The sequence below is a fragment of the Terrapene carolina genome, unplaced genomic scaffold (genome assembly GCF_002925995.2).
Source record: "Terrapene carolina triunguis isolate 2854851 unplaced genomic scaffold, T_m_triunguis-2.0 Scaffold212, whole genome shotgun sequence".
In the NCBI taxonomy this organism is placed as follows: domain Eukaryota; kingdom Metazoa; phylum Chordata; order Testudines; family Emydidae; genus Terrapene; species Terrapene triunguis.
In genome coordinates, this window is record NW_020664563.1 from 9187431 (window position 1) to 9207524 (window position 20094).

Here is a 20094-nt window from a genome sequence, read left to right on the forward strand (position 1 = left end):
TTCATTTCATTAGGGTTGGCGGAGCATGATGTGATCTGGGGAGGCAGTTTGTCCAGAATCTGCTGACACTATATCTGGATCAATTAGTAAACTCTCGCTCTCGAAGGCACTGAAAGTTGCCAAATTCTTTTTTTTTAAATTAACTAACTAATTAAAAACCAAAAATGTTCTAGTTCGAGGAGGTTGCTACCTTTGGAGAAGATGCAGACATTTGAGTCCGTGCTAAAAACCATCCAGTTGGATCAGTGACTTTTATCTAACGTTTGTATTGTGCTAGCACCTACAGGCCTGAAGCTATTTGGGCCCCATTGTGATAGGCACTGTACAAACATATTGTAAATTCTAGTCCCTTCCCTGAAGAGCTTACAATCTAAAATGGTTAGGAAAGTACAACTACCTTATTAACAGCCTATCAAGTGGCTTTGTGGTTTAGGTACATCAGCCTTGCATAAGAGGTTGTGGGTTTAAATCCTATGAAAGCACTCATAGTAGATGTTAAAACTATGGTACCTTTTAAATGTTTGCTTAGATAGGTCCTTGCCCCATGGAATTTACTATTTTGTTTTATGCTTGTACAGTGTCTAGCACAAAGGAGCTGGGGCGATTCAATGGCACTGCAGTACAAGTAATATATACAACAGCCAGTTAACTTGAAGAAATACTGTTGTCCAGATCAGCAAATTGCAAAATTCAGTACACTAAAATACACAGGCATAGACATTAGGAATGGAAAAGACCTACAGGATTAGATCATCTTATCCTTCCCATGAGAATACTGTCTGTTCTCTACAGTGTCTTATTATCTAGTGTTTTACTAAGTTGAGATTTAAGTGTCACAAGCAATGTATCTTCCACCACTTTCCTTAGGAGACTATTCAATAGTCTAATAGATCTGACTGTTAGGAAAAAAATTTCCTGGTATTCAATCTAAACCTTTCCTTTGCTCAGTTTCACCATATTACTTCCAGTTACATGATCTTATACATATGACATAATGTTCTCAATGAAGGATTGGTTACATCCACCCTCTTTTTCTTAAACAGCAGGGGAAAATCTGTTTATTACATGATGTTGAAGCCAGAAGTCCTGTTATCCTCTTTCATTACACTTGACAGAAGTGCTATGTTCAGGAGTTTTTCTCTTGAGTGATCTGCTTGCCCAGGAAAATCTGAGATCAATTTGCGGTGCTCAAGAGAGCCTAATTAGTAGAGACATCATGTTACAACACAGAATGGCATGCGATACCCAGAGATGAGAAAAGGGCTTTGTGTGTGTGTGTGTGTGTGTGTTTTTCATTTCCAGGGCTTTGAAAATAAACCCTGTAAAACAAGGTTGTGGACACTCTGTGGCCTATGATGAGATTCTGTGGATCTCAAGTACTATGTTGGTTCAAAGCCTTGAGACAAGGACAACCCTTATTACTTGATATGTTTCAGAGGGCTAAAGAGAGATGAAGGTAGTTAATTTATGTGGCTCTTTGCCTAAGAAAGTGGAGGTTTGGAAATGGAATAGCAGATAATTGGGGATGGGAGAGAGGATTAAAAGCCGCATCTTCCTTGGCTAACAGGTGGTTGCAAAACCTCAGAACAAGGATGAAGAAGTCCTGCGTCAGCAGGATAATGTGCTGAGAGATGAAAAATTAGATAGAGTTTGACAAATGCTGGAAGGAAAAAGCTACAGATTGTTTCTCATTTTTAAATTTTCTTTATACATAATAAAGGCTCATGGACTGAATCCTGAAGTCCTTACGCTATTTCACTCACTCTTTCCCCTGGCAAAACTCCTATTAACTTCAGTGAGTGTTCTGCCTAAGCATGTGCTGAGTCAGGTGTTGAGCATTTGGCCCTACATACATTTGTTATTGATTTTTATTTTTTTTTTTTTTTAGGAGCCAGAGCCTCAAGCTTCTGAATAAGTAGGGTACTCTTCCTGAACCCTGCTTAGGTTATAAGCCAAGGAGGCTCTAAAGGACAACTCCATATGCCATGATTTCAGGCTCTGGATAGTCAAAGTGAGGATCTGTAATGTCATGGGGAGATCTCATCCATTTTCCTAGGCAGGATTTGGGACATGAAAAGTAGGTTTGTCCCTGGTACGTGTATGTGTGTGTTTCTATAACAATCTTCGCTCTTAACTACAAGTGCCACCATGATTAAACCTGCCAGAGACTATCTTTCCCATTGGCTTCAGTTAGTTTGTCAGACCTGTTGTTACTCAATCTAACAATGAGGTTACCTGGTGTGGTTCCTGGATTAATTTTTGCAGTGACTATAAAGCAAATCTGACATCCCAGTTAAAGCAAGCACTTCAAATCCTTAATGAGACCTCAAAACTCAGGATGGCACCATGTTATCATACAGTAGTTTAAAATATAATGTGGAGTAACACCTTGACTTCCACAGGTTCAGGACAATGCAAGGGTCAAAATGTGCAACATTTTAGAAGAAGCAGAATTAATTTTCCAAGGGCATGCACAAATTGAGTCCCATTCTTTATTTCACAGTGGCCAATAACATGATTTAGACTGGAAAGGAGTCTTTGGAGTGGTAGACTAGATGGGTAAGGAATTGGTAATACGAGGCCTTGAACCTTTAGATCATAGAATCATAGAAGATCAGGGTTGGAACGGACCTCAGGAGGTCATCTAGTCCAACCCCCTGCTCAAAGCAGGACCAATCCCCAACTAAATCATCCCAGCCAGGATGTCAAGCCTACCTTAAAAACCTCTAAGGAAGGAGATTCCACCACCTCCCTAGGTAACCCATTCCAGTGCTTCATCACCTTCCTAGTGAAAATGTTTTTCCTAATATCCAACCTAAACCTCCCCCACTGCAACTTGAGACCAGTACGCCTTGTTCTGTCATCTGCTACCACTGAGAACGGTCTAGATCCATCCTCTCTGGAACCCCCTTTTAGGTAGTTGAAAGCAGCTATCAAATCCCCCCCTCATTCTTCTCTTCTGCAGACTAAACAATCCCAGTTCCCTGGTTCAAATATCACCCAGGCTGATGGTAACCAAAATCATGACCAGTTGATAGTTATTCAATGACCCATATGAAATGAGCTGATGTCTCAATCCAGTTCATAATGTACAAGTGTCCTCATCACAGTTAGTGCCCTTGCCTGCATGCCCAGCATGGAAGCTGTGCTTCCTCTCTCTCTTAGAAGAGGGACTTCCAGGTCAGGGTGCAGGCACACAGACAGGACAGTATGTGAAAGTCTTGCCCTGGCATTGTCTGCACTGAACTTGTTGTGTGGAGAGAACTATTCAGCCTCCTGGGTTGTGAGCCTGGTACCTTACACCAGCACTAAATTCACTGTACGATAAATAAAAATATTGTACATTTGTACAGTGCAGTTCGTCCCAAAGGATCCCGCAATATTTTCCAATGAACAAACAGCTATGTAAACTACATGCAGTGAAACCTATGCAAGACACCACCTGTATTAGCCAACCTCTTTTCATAAGAGGCTGCCCCAAGATATTATCCTGAATGTTCCGAGAACAATTCTGCTACAGACTTTACTGGAAAATCATCTCTTTTAAGGAGCTGATTTTTGTCAGTCTCTTGAATGGCTGCCTTAAAGCATGTTTCACTGTATAGGGTTTACTCCATCCACCACTAAAATGCTGCAATCTCTGGGGTGAACTATGTTTAACAGCACACTGCAACAGTGTACAGCAGCTTAATGTAATAAGTGAGGGACAAATACTATATCCATTTAAACTGCAGGGGAAATTTAGTTAGACCTAATGCCAGGTAGGGCCAACACCTTTACTTGTACTAAAATTGCAACGGGCAGTTAATAATCATGATAATCAGGACTATGGTTTTAAGTCTCATCTGAAAGATGTCATCTTGCAGACCACAGTGCCTGCTAATGATGGGTCAGGACTCTAATTCAGTACTGACTCATAAGGAAGAGTGTCACCTATTGAGTCAACACAATTACCATTTTCTGTATCACCCTAAAAACAACGAGGAGTCCTTGTAGTTTCTAAGGTGCCACAAGGACTCCTCGTTGTTTTTGCTGATACAGACTAACGTGGCTACCACTCTGAAACGTATCACCCTAGGTATTCTTTGTATATGTCTTATTCAAATACTGACCAACCTGTCACTGATGAATTTGTGAGCTTACAGCACCAGATAGCATCATAGCAGGCCATGGTTTCTTATGGTTTTATGGTAGAATTTTTTTCATCTTTTTTTTTTCCTCCTTGAAACCAGCTTCACTGTTTTTATAGGATCAGCCTTCCCTCTGAAGAACTACAAGATGAGTGTCTGGAGTTGGCTTACTTTCCCTCAGGGGATGTTACTGTACCTTGCTCTCCAAACAGCTGCTGTTCAGCTCCCCCCTGAACTTCACAACTGTACCAGCAATGGTCAGAAAATCTCCTTCAGCCACTCATACAAGATTGACCTACCCAAATCATCCCAGATCAAGGTGGAGGCGGACCCGTTGCCGCTCAAAGACGACAGTCATGTGCTGCTTGCTGCTGGGGATGCGGATGAGGAGGAGGAGCAGAATATCATATTCAGGCACAACATCCGAGTTCAGACACCAAGAGGTGACTGTGAAGCTTTGGGACACATCAAAGATCTGCTGGAAAGGATGAAAAAGATGGAGAAAGAAATGATGGTACTAAAGGAGGCCTGCAGTATACAGAGCTGCTGTGGGGGAGTCCAAGGTGTGCAACAAACTGTAATTTATTTATTTTTGTAGTGTGTTCTCTCTAACTCCAGTAGCTTTAATTGTATGTCCCTCTCTGTGCTGTGCTATTCCCTACTGGAAAAGTCCTGGTCAGGCTGGAGCCCAGGTTTCTTACATTGGGGCATGGAAGTCTGATGCATATGGAAAGAGGGTTTAATGGGAGCAATTAGTTTCCTGAGTTTGAGGTGGGAAATCCTGGAGTTCCTGACACAGAGACATCTAAAGTCCATTGAAGCCAATGGAAAGACTCCCATTGACTTCACTGGTCTTTGGGGGGAGCTCAGGTTCCAGAGCTTAGGCTGGAATTCTAGTGTTTATGAGGTGATGGTTTGCTGTGCTCCCCGGTGGTGATGGACGGGGTAGGAGTGATTTCAAGGGTCCTCACTGGCAAGGAGCTCAGACTCAGCAGAGGGGTGTGGAATTCTGGGGTTTCTGGAAGTGGTTGGGCTTGGATTAAACTCCTACAGATCCAAGATAACTTGATTTCCAATTCCAGGTCTTGAGGGAGTGGAACTCTGGAATCTCCAAGGTGGGGTGGGGCTCAGGTTCCTGGGCTTGGTGGGGAAAGCTGAAGTTCCCAAAATGTGCTAACACGTGTCTTTCAGCTTTGAGAGGAATTCTGGAGTGTCTGAGAAGTCAGGGCATGGAGTTCTTGAGCTTGGGAGAGGAGACATTCTGGAATTCCACATCAGCAGGAGGTGTGGTTGCAGAATTCCTAGGTTTTTTGTTTTGTTTCCAGTCCCAGAATTTTTCATTTTAAAGGAAAATGTTGAGAATTTGTTTGTTTTTCTTTGATAGCTAACTGTCCAAAACAAAGAAGAATGCTCAGGTGATGGTCTCATATGACCCTAGTGGGTGCAGCTATAATCAGTCCATTTAGTTTCTCTTTCCTATCAGTGGTTTTGAATAGACCTTCTCTATATCTGTCTACGGCTCTATTTCTAATGCTGTTTTGTCTGCCTCTTTCTCTCCTGCATGCTACCTGCTGATGTCGGCTCTGGGTCCCCAACTGGACAGGTGTCTCGAATTGCAGTGGCCATGGAACTTTCATCCAAGAGAGCTGTGGATGTGACTGTGATGAAGGCTGGGAGGGCAGCGATTGCTCCCGCCCCAGCTGCCCCAACAATTGCAACGGCAATGGACGCTGCGTTGATGGCAAATGCATCTGCAGCAAACCCTACGTTGGTGAAGACTGCAGTCAGCGGCTGTGCCCTAAGAACTGCAGTGGCAATGGGATCTGCAACAATGGTGTGTGCCAGTGCTATGAGGAGTTCATGGGAGATGACTGCAGTGAGAAGAGATGCCCCAACGACTGCAGCGGCAACGGTTTCTGTGACAGTGGCGAGTGCTACTGCCACGACGGTTTCATTGGGCTTGACTGCTCCCAGGGTGAGAAGCACCTTCCTTTTATTCCCAAATAAATTTGTTAGTCTCTAAGGTGCCACAAGTACTCCTTGTTAAATAAATGTGGCACCTGATTAAAACCAAATTTTTCTATCAAGTTATTGCCTTTGCTTGAAAATCATTGTGTTGGAGCAGAAACAATAGGAATGGTGGAAAGTGGAGGGGGTTTTAAAGAATGAGAAGATGAGACTTTCCAATGGGGCCAGGATTCCTAACAGGCAGATATGTGAGCTTTCAACCCAGCAGTGAATTTAGAAACATGTTGCTGGTTTCCTGCTTGCTTAGGCCATAGGGCCTTAATCTATTTCCTGAGAAGCAACTGGCTAATGGAGAGAGATTTATAATAGTAATTAGAACACAAGATGGACTCTTGGCATCTAGTCACCCAAACCCCATCCGTCCTCATACTTCCCTCAGCACTTAATATTGTTTATGTAAAGAATCCTTTCACTGCATACAGTGCAAGTTTGTTTGTTACCAAAGAGGAGGGAAAGGAGGAGGATTTTCAGTGGTTTCTAAGAAAGTGTCCAAAATGCAACACTTGTTTACCTTTCTTGTTTTCATCATGCCATTTCCCTGGACAAATGACTGCAATGTATTGATCAGGCCCCAGAAGGGCTTTGGTTTGTCACGTCTGCCTGGGTGAATGGCTCTAGCTGATCTCAGAATTTGTATTGTTTCTGGATGAGATGGCAGGTGCCTCTGTGTCAACACCTCATCAAAACATGCCGTTGATGAAGCAGAACTGAAAAGCCAGGAAGGGGAAATAGTGACAGCCTGATGTTGCAGCCACCTGGGTTACTATTCCATGCAATTGGCTAATAGAAAACTTTGTTTTCCTGTGCTGGGTCCTTCACTTTAAATGGTGAAGGTGGTACCTGCTCCATCCAAACTGCACTTACACACAGAACAAGATCTATCCTGAGTGTTTGGGGTTATTTTACCACAAGTAAACCCAAATCCCATGTATGTTCCAGGGCAACGAAGGGCCATATTCTGCCCTTGCGTTACATAGCTTCAACTAAAGGCAATGGGAACTGTGTACACGCCTCTAAGGATGGACTTTGGCTAGAGCTGTGGATGAAGTGAGGAGAGATTGCTGGGAAAATAGCCCAATTAGTTTTAAGAGAGAGCCTTTCCCAGTAGGACAAATTACACTACCATCATGTTTAATGGTTTCATGATTGCTGAAGCAATGTATCTTTTGACCAAATGTGTAAGATGTTATTCCCATCAGAAGGGCTATGGTGTACACTGGATTTGTCAAGATCTGTTTTCTGCAGGGATCAAACTTCTTTTAGTTTTCTTCACTACTGTGATGCTGTCCTCAGGGCACCCACAGCCGCAAACCACTGTGTTACCTCTCTGCCTCAGCAAGAGAGAGCTTTGCTGGAACTGAGACTGTGTGGCTTGGTCTACACTAAACCCCCAAATCGAACTAAGGTACGCAACTTCAGCTACGTGAATAACGTAGCTGAAGTTCGAAGTACCTTAGTTCGAACTTACCTCGGTCCACACGCGGCAGGCAGGCTCCCCCGTCGACTCCGCGGTACTCCTCTCGTCTAGCTGGAGTACTGCAGTCGACGGCGAGCACTTCCTGGTTCGACTTATCGCGTCCAGACAAGACGCGATAAGTCGAACCCAGAACTTCGATTCCCAGCCGCCGAACTAGCGGCTGGGTCTAGACATACCCTGTGTCAGCTCCCTGCCATGCCTGCCTGTCTGTTTCACCAGCAAACTCCCTGAGACTCCGCCAAGCTTAACCTCGCCTTGCAGGTAACAATCAGTGAACCCCATTTCCTGAATTCTCTGCAGTGTCCAGTCCCTCTCACTGAGCACTCACAGAAATGATTAAGTTCGCTGCCTCCAAAGAGACAGAGCACACACCAGCCTGTTAGTTTAATTGAGAACTCGTACTTAATTCAATATAGCAGCACTGAGATGGTTTTGTAATAAAACAAGGATAAGTTTATTAATAAAGGACGGAGGTTTAAGTGATACTAAGCAAGAGAAAAAGAGACAGGTGTGGTTACAACCAAACCATACATGCTTTCTAGTGACTAAACTTAATTCTAGCAAGTTATAGTCTTTGCCTAAGTAGGTTTCTCACTTATGAGTTACCAGCAGCTCCTGCCCTTCAAGCCATGGGGATCCATTTTTACAGACTCAGAGGGTGCTGCTGTTCTTTGTTCCTTAAGTGATGGATCACTAAAATATCTCTAACTAAACTGATTGCTTTGTTTATGTAAATACTCTTTCGTTGTCCTCTGCCAGTAATCAAGCCAGTCAGCCAGGAAAATCCACATTTCTTTGTCTAGGGCAGGCTGGATTTATGCATTGCTTCTGAAACACATTTTAAGAACAGCAACAAAGAGTCCTGTGGCACCTTAAAGACTAACAGATGTATTGGAGCATAAGCTTTCGTGGGTGAATACCCACTTCGTCAGACGCAAAGAACATATTTCCAGCACACACATGTAATTCTTTATGCACAACTCATACATACATCACACAGTGATATTAATGACCAGGGTATCACCAACCTTCATAAAAGATGTTACTTGATACACTTTTTATAGCGCAGTAATAATGTGTACAACCAGTTGATTCAATTGCTTATTATTTGGGGTTCAGGCCCTCTGTTCTCCCTCTGGGGTGTCTGGACTCTGATTGTCACAACTACAGAAGTCAGTTTACATTTGTAGGAATGAAGAAGTCACATGCACTAATTTTAGGGATTATTTGGGCCTTTGAAATAAGTCAGGGATAAGGAGAGAGTTTTCTTTCCTTCTGCAAAATCATCAGAACTCACAGCTTGATAATATATGTTGGGGTTTTTTTTGTGCCAATGTGAGCTTAAGAAGATAGTGGGAAGAATCCAGGAAAATACTGTATTAGATACAGCAAGCAGTATTTATGGCAGTTAGCAACAGGCTACTTGGCGGGGAGAGAGAGGCAAGAAGATCATGCGATTGGGAACCCCAGCTCTGGTTAGTCTAAACTGTGTTTAACAAGTTTTTGCTTGGTCCAAGTAGACCAGACTGACTTTAAAGCATCTTAAACCTACAATAAAGTAACTTTAACAGTGAAGATCTAAAGGTCGGCTTAGTACAATAAAATAAACCCTTAAAACCAGCACATTAATCCTTTGGAATGAACTGTAACACTTGTTTCCCAGCATAGGAAGAGGAACTGAGACAGTCTTGTATAGTGATGGGCCAACCTCAACAGATTCAGAAGTTCAGTTCAATCGCTGAAAATTCAGCTGTTGCTTATCTGAGCCTATGTGTTATGGAAATCTGAGCAGATGTTCACTATTTCCTGGTTTTGGCTGTGATATGGAATAACACCAAGAAATACCCTGGAGGTATTTCTGCTTTTAGTCCTGGACAAAATCAGGGAGTTCCAAGACATGAAATATAAAAATAAAAAGCCCTACATATATTTAAAAGTTAATCCAGCTTTTTTGACGCTGGAAAAATCATTGGGTGTTTGATTCAAGTTTTGGGAAAGGTTCAAAAAGGTTTGAGGTAAAATTGTCAAAAGTGCCTAAGTCTTATTGCATTGACTAAGTGTCTAAGTCATTCTTAAAAGTGGAACTTAGGCTCCTCAGTACTGTAAGCTCTTCTGAAAAGTTTACCCCAGCCTTATTTTATCTGAACTGGTGGTTTCTTCCTCCTTCCTTGGAAAGGAGCTGATAGTATCTCTTTAATATCTACTGTGTAAAATAGAGTTTACAGTTATAAAAAAGAGTGTATAAAAATTTACTAACTGAAAAGCATGAGAATGGTTAGTTTTCTGAATCCTTCAGAAAGGTATAAAAATATACTGCAAAAATTTGAGTTAATTAAGGCTGGATCCTGTTGAGTGTCTGTCACCATTATTTGCTATCACTTGTCACTTTCTGTAAACTTGGTGGGATCGGGTGTCCTTACAGTGTAAATTGACTGTCAAAGAGCAAGTGTGGGATTTACTCAGCTCAAGATGTGATAGAACTCAAACTGTTACTGAGAAGGTTCTCTCTGACCTGAGGTGCATCAAATATTGAGCAGGATTTCTGCGGAAACTGTGAAGGCACAGGGTCTGTGCCCAATGGATAGAGAATTGTTATTGATGCAAGGGGAGCAGGAGACCCAAAAATATTGACTTAATGAAACAACCAAACTAGAGATTCTGGATTTTTATTTCTCTCATGCATATACACATACGTGCATTCCGACATACTCATTTATATACATACGTGCAGTCTGGTGCACTTGTTCTTTCTCCCCCATATGCAGACTTTCTCTTTCGTGCTCCCTCGCATCTGAACTTCTCTCTACTCCCTTGAAATCACTTTTCCAGTAAGCAGTTAGTTCCTGCAGTACAGGGCCGCCCGGGGAGGGGGGGGGGGCAAGTGGGGCAATTTGCCCCGGGCCCCACAGGGGCCCCCATGAGAGTTTTTTGGGGCTCCTGGAACGGGGTCCTTCACTCGCTCCCGGGGCCCCGGAAAACTCTTGCGCGGCCCGGGCCCCCGGAACTTCTTCCGCTCTGGGTCTTCGGGGGCAATTCAGTGGCAGGGGGTCCTTCCGCCCTGGGACCCGCCGCCGAAGTGCCCCGATGACCCACGGCGGGGGGTCCTTATGCCCCGGGACCCGCCGCCGAAGTGCCAGGTCTTCGGCGGCAATTTGACGGCAAAGACTCCAGGCCCCCTGAATCCTCTGGGCGGCCCTGCTGCAGTAGCCGCCTGTGATTGTCTTTCACTGTGCGACTGGCAGCTGTAACTCATCCCTGTGTTTGACCTCCTTCCAGCAGTAGCAGTGGAAGACACTGCATTGAAAGTGCCTGGCTTACCTTCAGAACTGCAGTTTCAGCTTTTTGTAAGTGACTGATGAGCAATTGTAGAGTGAGGAGAGTTCTGATGTTTAGCTGCTGAGATAGCTAGGTAGTCTTTCTGAGGTTCAGGATCAAATGTTGTGAGAAGCATTAAGGCCCGTTTTTGCTGCCGCTCGAATTCTGTGATGAAATCATTCCCCAGCTGTAGTTGAACTTTGCAGTACTATTGCAGAGTTACTGCTTTGGGTGCCAGTGAAAATGTAGACCATGGATTGCAACACCAGAGCACTGCCTTTGGAGGATAACCTGCTACCAGCTATCTCCAGTGTAGAACACTGAGATGTGCTGCCCTTCCTAGAGTTCTGTTCCTGCTCCCAGATCTACAGGACAGTCTTGATCTTCCTGGGTCTATACTATGTCTTACAAGCCTCTTTGACTAGGCAATTAGAGGGTCCTGCACTTATTCTGGATGTTGTAACATCAGTATAGAATTATTTAATGCCACAGAACAAGAATGATGAAATGGCAACTGCACCAGTCCAGCCAAGCAAGGAGGAGCGTCTTTCCTCGACAGACACACCTGGTGCCATGGGTGACACTGAGAGTGTTAAGGAGGTTGTTTCTTGGCATTCTTTTGATGATTGACATGTCTGCTACAACGTGGCGCTAAGTATACCTAGTTTATTGCAGTGCTGAGTGTTCTCAATTCCCATTGGCCACTGCAACTTTGTGGATATATCTTTGTGGATAAGCAGAGGACTTCAGCCTCCAGGGCTGTCTATGTAGTCCTGTTCACCAGCAGTTCATTCACTGTATAAATGCAAAATATGGCCCTGATCCAAAGCCCATTGAAGTCAATGGAAAAACGCTCATTGACTTCAGTGGACTTTGGACTATGCCCCAAGATGAGATATCAGTCTTATAATTTCTTCTCCTTTTTTCCTGTAGTCATTGCTCCTCAGAATTTGCAGCTGCTGAAGACCACGGACGATTCCTTGACCTTCAGCTGGGATCAGGTGCTCGATGTGGATTATTACCTCCTCAGCTATTATCCAATAGGGCACGAGGCCTCTGCAGTACAAATCCGAGTGCCAAAAGGACAGCTCAGCTATGAGATCCCGGGCCTTCGCCCTAGCACAAAGTATCAGATCACACTTCGTTATGTGAAGAAGGGGATTTCCAGTAACCCAGAACACCTACAAGCAAGGACAGGTGGGAGCACTCCTTAACCCTTTCCTCCAAAAAAGGATTTGCTTCAAAGTCAGGTTCAAACTATAGGGAGAGCAAACTTCTAGGGTTTGAGGGTGTATGGCACTTCACTCGACTTCCTGTCTGAGCTTTTGGAAAGGCCCATTCTATAAGCCTTTCTTCTCCCATTTAAAGATGTTTTTCCCAAAAGGTTTTTTGGGATGAATTTCCCATCTCCCGCAAAGTCCCAGCCATTGTTCCCTGCTTCTGAATTCAAGGGAGTTCACAGTGCTGGGACCAGTGTACTCTCTGACTCCAGGAAGCAGGAATGTTTCACTGTCATGCTATCTGGAGTGGCTCACGACCATGAGTGCCTACCTCAGGACAGACACCCCAAATTGATGGTATGTTCTATAATTTGATTTCACTGACCTAGTAACAAATGTGAACTCCTGGATCACTATAACAGTCTTACCAAGGAGTCACAGACAGTCCCCTTAGACTCTCCCATCTATCTTGCTACCCAGGAAATCTGGACTTGGTGATAAGTGGTCACTTACACCAAAAATCATGGAATGTTCAGTTTGCTCCCAGTCCCAAGAGACCAGTCTCTTATCCCAGATCAATTTGCATCTGAGATCTCACGCCAAAGACAACGCCTGTAGCCAATCCTGTAATAAATTAACTAAAGTTTTATTAACTAGGAAAAAGAAATGAGAGAATTATTTACAGGTTAAAGCAAGCAAACATATACATGCAAATGAGTTACTATCTATGGTTTCTAAAGATGACAGAGATGTAGTAATCTGTCAATTCAATGTGTCTTTCAGGGCAGACCCAGGGGTAACCCCTGGGGATCTCTGCCTTAGTTTAGGTTTCAGAGTGGTAGCCGTGTTTAGTCTGTATCAGCAAAAACAATGAGGAGTCCTTGTGGCACCTTAGAGACTAACACTTTTATTTGGGCATAAGCTTTCGTGGGCTAAAATCCACTTCATCGGATGCATGGAGTGGAAAATACTGAGGCAGGTATAAATACACAGCACATGAAAAGTTGGGAGTTGCCTTACCAAGGTGGGGGGTCAGTGCTAACGAGCCAATTCAATTATAGCCCAATTCAATTATAGCTATAGATTGAATTGGCTCGTTAGCACTGACCCCCAACTTGGTAAGGCAATTCCCAACTTTTCATGTGTTGTGTATTTATACCTGCCTACTATATTTTCCACTCCATGCATCCGATGAAGTGGGTTTTAGCCCACGAAAGCTTATGCCCAAATAAATGTGTTAGTCTCTAAGGTGCCACAAGGAGTCCTTATTGTTTTTGGCTTAGTTTAGTATCTTTGGCCCTGTGAAAATTCAAACAGCAAAGGAGGAACAATTTTTTGTGACCCTGTTTTATATTTTACATTTCGTCTTGTAGTCCATGAGACGAGCTCCCTTGCACATGACATTTCCAAGGCATGATAGGCCCATTCACCAATCCTTTGTATTGTGATATTCATTAATGGCCTGTTTAATCTTGAGGATTCCTGTGCCTGAGTTCACAAGTTCAGAGCAAACATTTTCAAAGTTATAAGGTGAAACTTAAGTGTTTCCTGATAGCATGGAATACTGATATTACAAGTGTGATGAATGCATGCAGCAATTTACAAGCTTTCCATAGAGTCTAAACACTTACTACATTCTTATAAGGCTGCTACCTATTTTGAACAAAATTAACATAAGATGAGCTGATTTGGTTTCCAGCTATGAGTTTGCCAGCTCTTAACTAACACTTATGACCTTGGCCAGATCTGGCACTTGGTTTACCACCATCACAGACACATCTCGCGCCTCCCCCCACCCCCTTCTGTCCCCTTCATTGTCTTCCTGACAATCTCAAATGCCCTGCTGGCCTTCAGAATTCTCCATGGACTCTTTCCACCTGACCCCTCTGAACTTATATTGACCTATAACCCTGCCCGCTCTCTTCACTCCACCAATCTCTGCCTGAGCTCTCTTGCCTCATATATACTTCCCCACGTCACTCTTTTGATCTTAGCCTTCTCTCTGGTCCCTCTCTGCAGTTGGAGGTAGAGGAATTTGCTTTTTAATTTGTGCCATCCTCTCTCCAAGAAATTGCAGCTCCTTACTCTCTGAGAACCATCCATTTGAATGGACACAGAAGGGTTTCAAAGAAGGAGAATGTAATTACCAGGTGGGATTTGGCTAGGGGATGAGAGGTACTACCTAGGCTGTACACCATGCTATGAAGATCCTTAAAGAGTGCAAGTAGTCAGGACTTCACTTGTACGTATGGCAATGCCAGGTGCACAGCACTTCCTAACGTCACGCTGGAGTGTTGTAGCATTATGGGGGCCATTTGGGGAAAAAATCTGTCTGGGGATTGGTCCTGCTTTGAGCAGGGGGGTGGTCTAGATGACCTCCTGAGGTCTCTTCCAACCCTAATATTCTATGATTATGGACTCAGAGGGCAGAGTGCCAGTTTTGAATTGTCAGCACCACTCCCTGCAGTAGCTATGTTTTCCTCAGGCATCTCTGGGCCATACCTGAACTAGTCTCACCCTACTTAGGTGATGAGATCTTCACACTGTGCTACCTCAATGCCCTTGTTAAAGCCAGTAAAGGGTTGGATTATGGGGAGTGTGTATTTATTTGTAACAGAACACATAGGAGCCGGAGTCCTCTATGGCTGGGATAGAGCTTTACAGTGAGTAAAGTCAGGCCTGTTGAAAGAATAATTGCATTCTGCCTAGTTAACAACCCTTCAGTTCATCTGAGAAATTGTACCTGGTTTTGAGGCCTGAGACCCCTGGTGGAGGTAGTTTGGCTCTTTCCTGTCTTGTGTGCATACATGGAGGAGAGGTGGCTTTGGTGCTGCTGAAATGATAATGTGCTGCTTGCTCATCACCCTCCCCACTCTGTCTTCCTTAGCCCTATCTGCAGTTAGCGCTGCCTGGGTGACAGAGGAGATGGAGGACTCGCTGGAAGTGGAGTGGGAGAACCCCCCAACAGAACCAGACTATTTTAAACTGAGGTTCAGCTCACCGCAAGGGCAGGAGAAGGAGGTGGTGGTACCTAAAAGCAGTGACCCCAAGAGCAGATACATCATCAGCGGTAAGTGATTGGGTATAGCCAGACGGGACATGGCCAGGGAGAAATGGGGAGAGACAGACACAAGAGAGAGGTTGACTCTTGAACCATAACCTGAGAAGAGCATCTCTTTTGTTTCTGTGTGGCTGATGCTCGGAGGAGACACAGACAGTTAGCAGAACTCTTTCACTTCATGCCCAGGCTGCTGCTGTGAGACACCTACAATGCACCCCTCCCCCCAAAACACCCAGATGAGCCTTCATCCATGAACCTTGTAGTACATAGATGAAAGTTAACCACCTCTAGCACCTACTGGCCAAGCTAAGAGGAAGAGAGCCAAGGGTTTCTCTTACAATATATCTCTGTCACGTTAGTTTGAAACTATACTGAGTTCCCTTCAGCACATATGTTCGCTGATGAGGGAGCGGGGCTGGAATTTAACTGGCAGAACCCCAGGATAGGACCCATTTCCATTCAATCTGATCTCAAATCACGAGAGATTCTGAGACTCCTTTTTGAATGACCAGAGCACTTTTTTTAGCTTGCTCTTGTAGCAAAAGAGGAGGTATTATTTACTTCTTGTCTGGCCCGGAGTCTCACTTTCAAAATTGCCAAACATATGGGGCAGATCCTCAGCTGGTGTACACTGGCATAACTCCATTGAATTCAGTGATTTACACCAGCTGTGAATCTGGCTCTACAGCTTTACTTGCATCTTTGCACCAAGTCCAACACTTGTTCACATCTTCACAGGTAGCCACCATGAGTATATTCTGTGAGTGAGTGGGTTGAAGGGTGATACCGGACATCACATGGAAAAGCTCCCCATGTGGTATGGATAGTAAATGTCAATGTACGTTCATTCAACTTTAATTCTACCCTCATATAAATAAAATTTACTCTCTCATTTCAGACCTGGGAACACTAAGGATGGGTAAAATGGAAATCCCCACAATTTATGACCAGTATGGCCTGTAGAGATGAGCCTAAACCAAAACATCAAATTCACATATTCTCCAAACAAGAAGTACAAATCCCAGTCCCACAACTCAAACTCCTCTGTAATGTAAAATCAGAGAGCAGAAGATGCAATTTCTCTAAGAAAATGTTTATGTACTTTATTCCCTAATTGTTGGGACTGTTCCTTTTCTTTTCTTATAGGCCTGAAGCCTGGCACAGAGTATAAGATCATTATCATATCTGTGAAGGATGAGATTGAAGGAAAACCATCTATAGTGAATGGCCGCACTGGTATGTATCCAGAAGTCCCAAGGAGGATCAAGCTCCATTGTGCTCAGTGCTGTACAGACACAAAGGGATACAAGGTCCGTAGGTGATGATGCTTGTTTTGAGTTGATTCGTGTTTTCAAGCTTCTCTCCACAAACATGAGGGTTAGAAACTTAAAAAACAAACAAAAAACAAAATAACCCAACTTGAAATTCTCAGGTAATCACCAGACTGTGGGAGCTGGGGCTTTAATACAAACACTAAATATCATGAGACTCAGCAACACTGCATTGTAACTTACTATGTAAAATATCATCAGTCCAGATGAGCGTGTGGGTTACAGGTGGGAGGTGAGGACCAGCAGCAAGGGGAAGCAACTGGGATGTATGGATGGTGGAGAGAGGGCTGGGTCCTCTTCTCAGAGGAGTGAGGAAGGCATATAGAGGGGATGTTGCTCTGGTCACCACACTGTGCGGAGGACAGATAGCTGGCCAGGCCAGGTCCTCTGACAGCCAGTAATCAAATGCTGCATGCAGACAGCAGGGCAATTCTGTCTTGTTCTCACTCTGACTGCATTTGTTTCTCATCTGTGAGATGGGAATCCAGGATTCCCCCACTACTGGAAACCTACAGATCCCCAAATAGAATCATCATTCCGTCCTTCCCACATCTCTTCTCTGTTAATGGCATAGGTGGGTGGGTGTGGCACTGCTGAGGTCTCTTTAGTTGGCCGTTGCCTGGCCGGAGTCTGCTGGACTTTTCTTTTGATCAGAGCTCTTGTTTACTCTTGACATCTGATTCCAGTTACCCTTGGAAGGAAGTGGGGTTGGGAAGCACTGCTGCCTTTGGAACACGATGGCTCCATCTGTCATCTGTGTTTTCAAACATTGTGAACACATAGATTCCGTCTCATTTTTAGCGGTTATTACTTGAACGCCCTCTGCTTTGCATAGGACCATTCTAGTGCTGCACAACCTCAAGGCTTTTCATGAACGTATTAATTCCTCTAATATTTTCCCCTTGTTCTCTTCAGTGTGACCAAATCAGCCAATTCATAGAAGTTTAAGGGAATTTGTAGAACATAAGTGCAACACAGCTGCATAAAGTGTGCTGCCTGGAATGCCAGCTGTGTAGTGGTTTTGTGGAACAAGAGCTCCTTTGGGAGAGACCCACCCAGGTTGGTTAGCTGCACAGATGCTGCCCAGTACATGAGTTGTTTGCATAGCCTCTCCCAACGCTCCAGAGTTAGTATCAGAGAAGGGGTGAAGAAGACCATCCTCCATTGCCAGCACTGCGTACAATTCCCCAATAAAGGACATCTCAGATGTTAAAGTGATCTTAAACTAGGTCTCCGAAAGCATTAACAAAACGCATAATAAGATCCAGTGGCTGGAAGCTGAAGTTAGACAAATGGAGACTGGAATTAAGGTGCAAAATGTTAAGCGAGGCTAATCATTGGAGCAACTCACCTAGGGGATTCTCCATCACTTGAACTTTTTGTATCAAAACTAGATATCTTTTTCTAAAGGAGATGCTGTAGCTCAACCAGAAATTACTGGGTGAAGTTCCTTGGCCTGGGTGGTTCAGGAGCTCAAACTAGATAATCACGATGGTGCTTTTTGACCTGAAAATCTATGAATTATTCAATATTCAAGGCTACCATTTTTCCTTTAAGATGGTTCTCCTGCCATCTCTGGATCATTAAAAAGAACAGGAGTACTTGTGGCACCTTAGAGACTAAAAAATTTATTAGAGCATAAGCTTTCGTGGGCTACAACCCACTTCTTCGGATCATTCTCTCTCCTCCCTTCCCCATGGTAGTGTGCGAAGAGGCCAAGGGGTCACTGGGATGCTTTAATGGAGAATACTAAAGGGTCCCTGTGTCAGGCACTTAGTAAGTGGACTAGTCCATTCCTCTGAGTATAAAGCTGGGAACCAGGAACTCCTGATATTGACTCCTGTGTCTTTGGGAAGTCATTTAGCCCTTCTCTCTCGCTGTCCTCATCCGCAGATAACAATACTTGCCTCTGGGGTGCTATTGTGAGGATGGATGAGTTATTGCTGGTAAAGTAATTTGAAAATGAAATGTACTGAGTATTATTATTCTCCCCAAATTTCAGTTCTCTTGAAATGGTATCAGCCTAGTAAAGAGTGCCTCCTGGATTCAAAACAGCTATTTAAAAGATAATTCTGCCATTTTGTCCACAGATAATGTATTTCAAGTTTTTAAAAGCCACCATATTTGTAGGACCCACCAGTAATACACTCTGAGCCCTGCTCTCTGGCTTTGCACCAGGATTTAACTCACTAATTGTATTCTCAGAGCTATCTGCCCTCCTGCTGACCAGACCAGAAAGTAAACCAAATAAAGCTAGGTTTGTCTCTGCATTGTCAGGAAGAGAATTAATGTTTGCCAAGTAGAAGATAATAAAATTGGATGATGGAAAATACTTTCAAACTCTTGAAAGGGTTTGCTGAGCACTGTAGAGTAAAAGAAATGCAGAAATGCTACACACGATAAGGAATGTGACTGTTGGGATCAGGTGGAATATTGCTCGGGGAGTCTTTTAACATTGCACTTTCAAACGCTCTTTTAAAGGAATAGACAGCCCAACTAACCTGGAGACCGACCAAGTGACAGAGGACACAGCTACCATCTCCTGGAACAGGGTCCAGGCTCCCATTGACCGATACATGGTGAGCTACACCTCAGCTGATGGGGACACCAGAGAGAGAGCTGTAGGGAAAGACCAGAATACCACTACCCTGACGGGTCTGACGCCAGGCATGGAGTACGTGATCTACATCTGGGCTGAGAAGGAAGGCCTGCAGAGCAAGAGAGCCAACACTAAAACTGAGACAGGTAACTAATGGCAGAGGAAAAAATGTGGAGCCTGATCATGACCTCACACCAGTTTGTCAACTCCATGGACTTCACTGAAGTTACTCCTGATCTACACTGGTATTAGTGAGACAAGAATCTGTCCTGTAAATTGTAATTCTCACTGGTAGGCGGAACTGGCCTTTAGTTGTGAAAATGGAGCCTTTTAATTGACCAGGGGCTTGGACAAGATGGCCTCCTGAGGTCCCTTCCAACCCTGATATTCTATGATTCTATTCTATTCTATGATTATAATCACAAGTGCTTGTAGAGATCCCTATTCACAGATGCTAGTCATTAATATCAGTACAATGGAGGTCATTCAATTAGTAAAACAGCCATCATCAAGGCCTCTCAGTCGACTGAACATGGAGTTAATGACTTGCCTTCAGAATGCCACAAACAAGCTCAGAAACCTTCCCTAGGTCACCATTCTGACCTTTCCAAGAACTATCCTGAGAGTAAGACATTGAGGGATAACTGGTGTAAGGGCTGCTCTCCCTGTGGTTTGGTGGCTGCTCACTGCACTGGGGCTTAGCACATCTGGCACCAGTGGGATGTGGGTTTTTTTTAACGGAACTGATATAGTTGCACTCAGGGTAGATGGAGGGTAGCAGCCAGTCCCTAAGAGGGCTTTTTCCTGTGTGCTAATTCATGTAGGAGCTTTGCTGTTGGCCTAAGAAACAGTATCCTCTTCACAGCTGTGGAAGGGGGAAGGACCATGAAAAGTGGGGAAGGACTGATGGGTCTCTCCTAATGAAGTATTGGG

At 44.0% G+C, this 20094-nt stretch overlaps 1 protein-coding gene across 1 annotated transcript in view; it reads left to right on the plus strand.

Moving 5' to 3' along the window:
- The first annotated feature begins 4278 nt into the window (after positions 1-4278).
- LOC112107401 (tenascin-N) overlaps positions 4279-20094 on the plus strand; it is a 37423-nt gene continuing 21607 nt past the window's right edge. The window contains exons 1-6 of the mRNA XM_026656199.1: positions 4279-4693; positions 5734-6105; positions 11884-12147; positions 15058-15240; positions 16378-16467; positions 19044-19307. Coding sequence (XP_026511984.1) covers positions 4279-4693; positions 5734-6105; positions 11884-12147; positions 15058-15240; positions 16378-16467; positions 19044-19307 — 1588 coding nt within the window. The remainder of the gene's footprint in view (positions 4694-5733; positions 6106-11883; positions 12148-15057; positions 15241-16377; positions 16468-19043; positions 19308-20094) is intronic.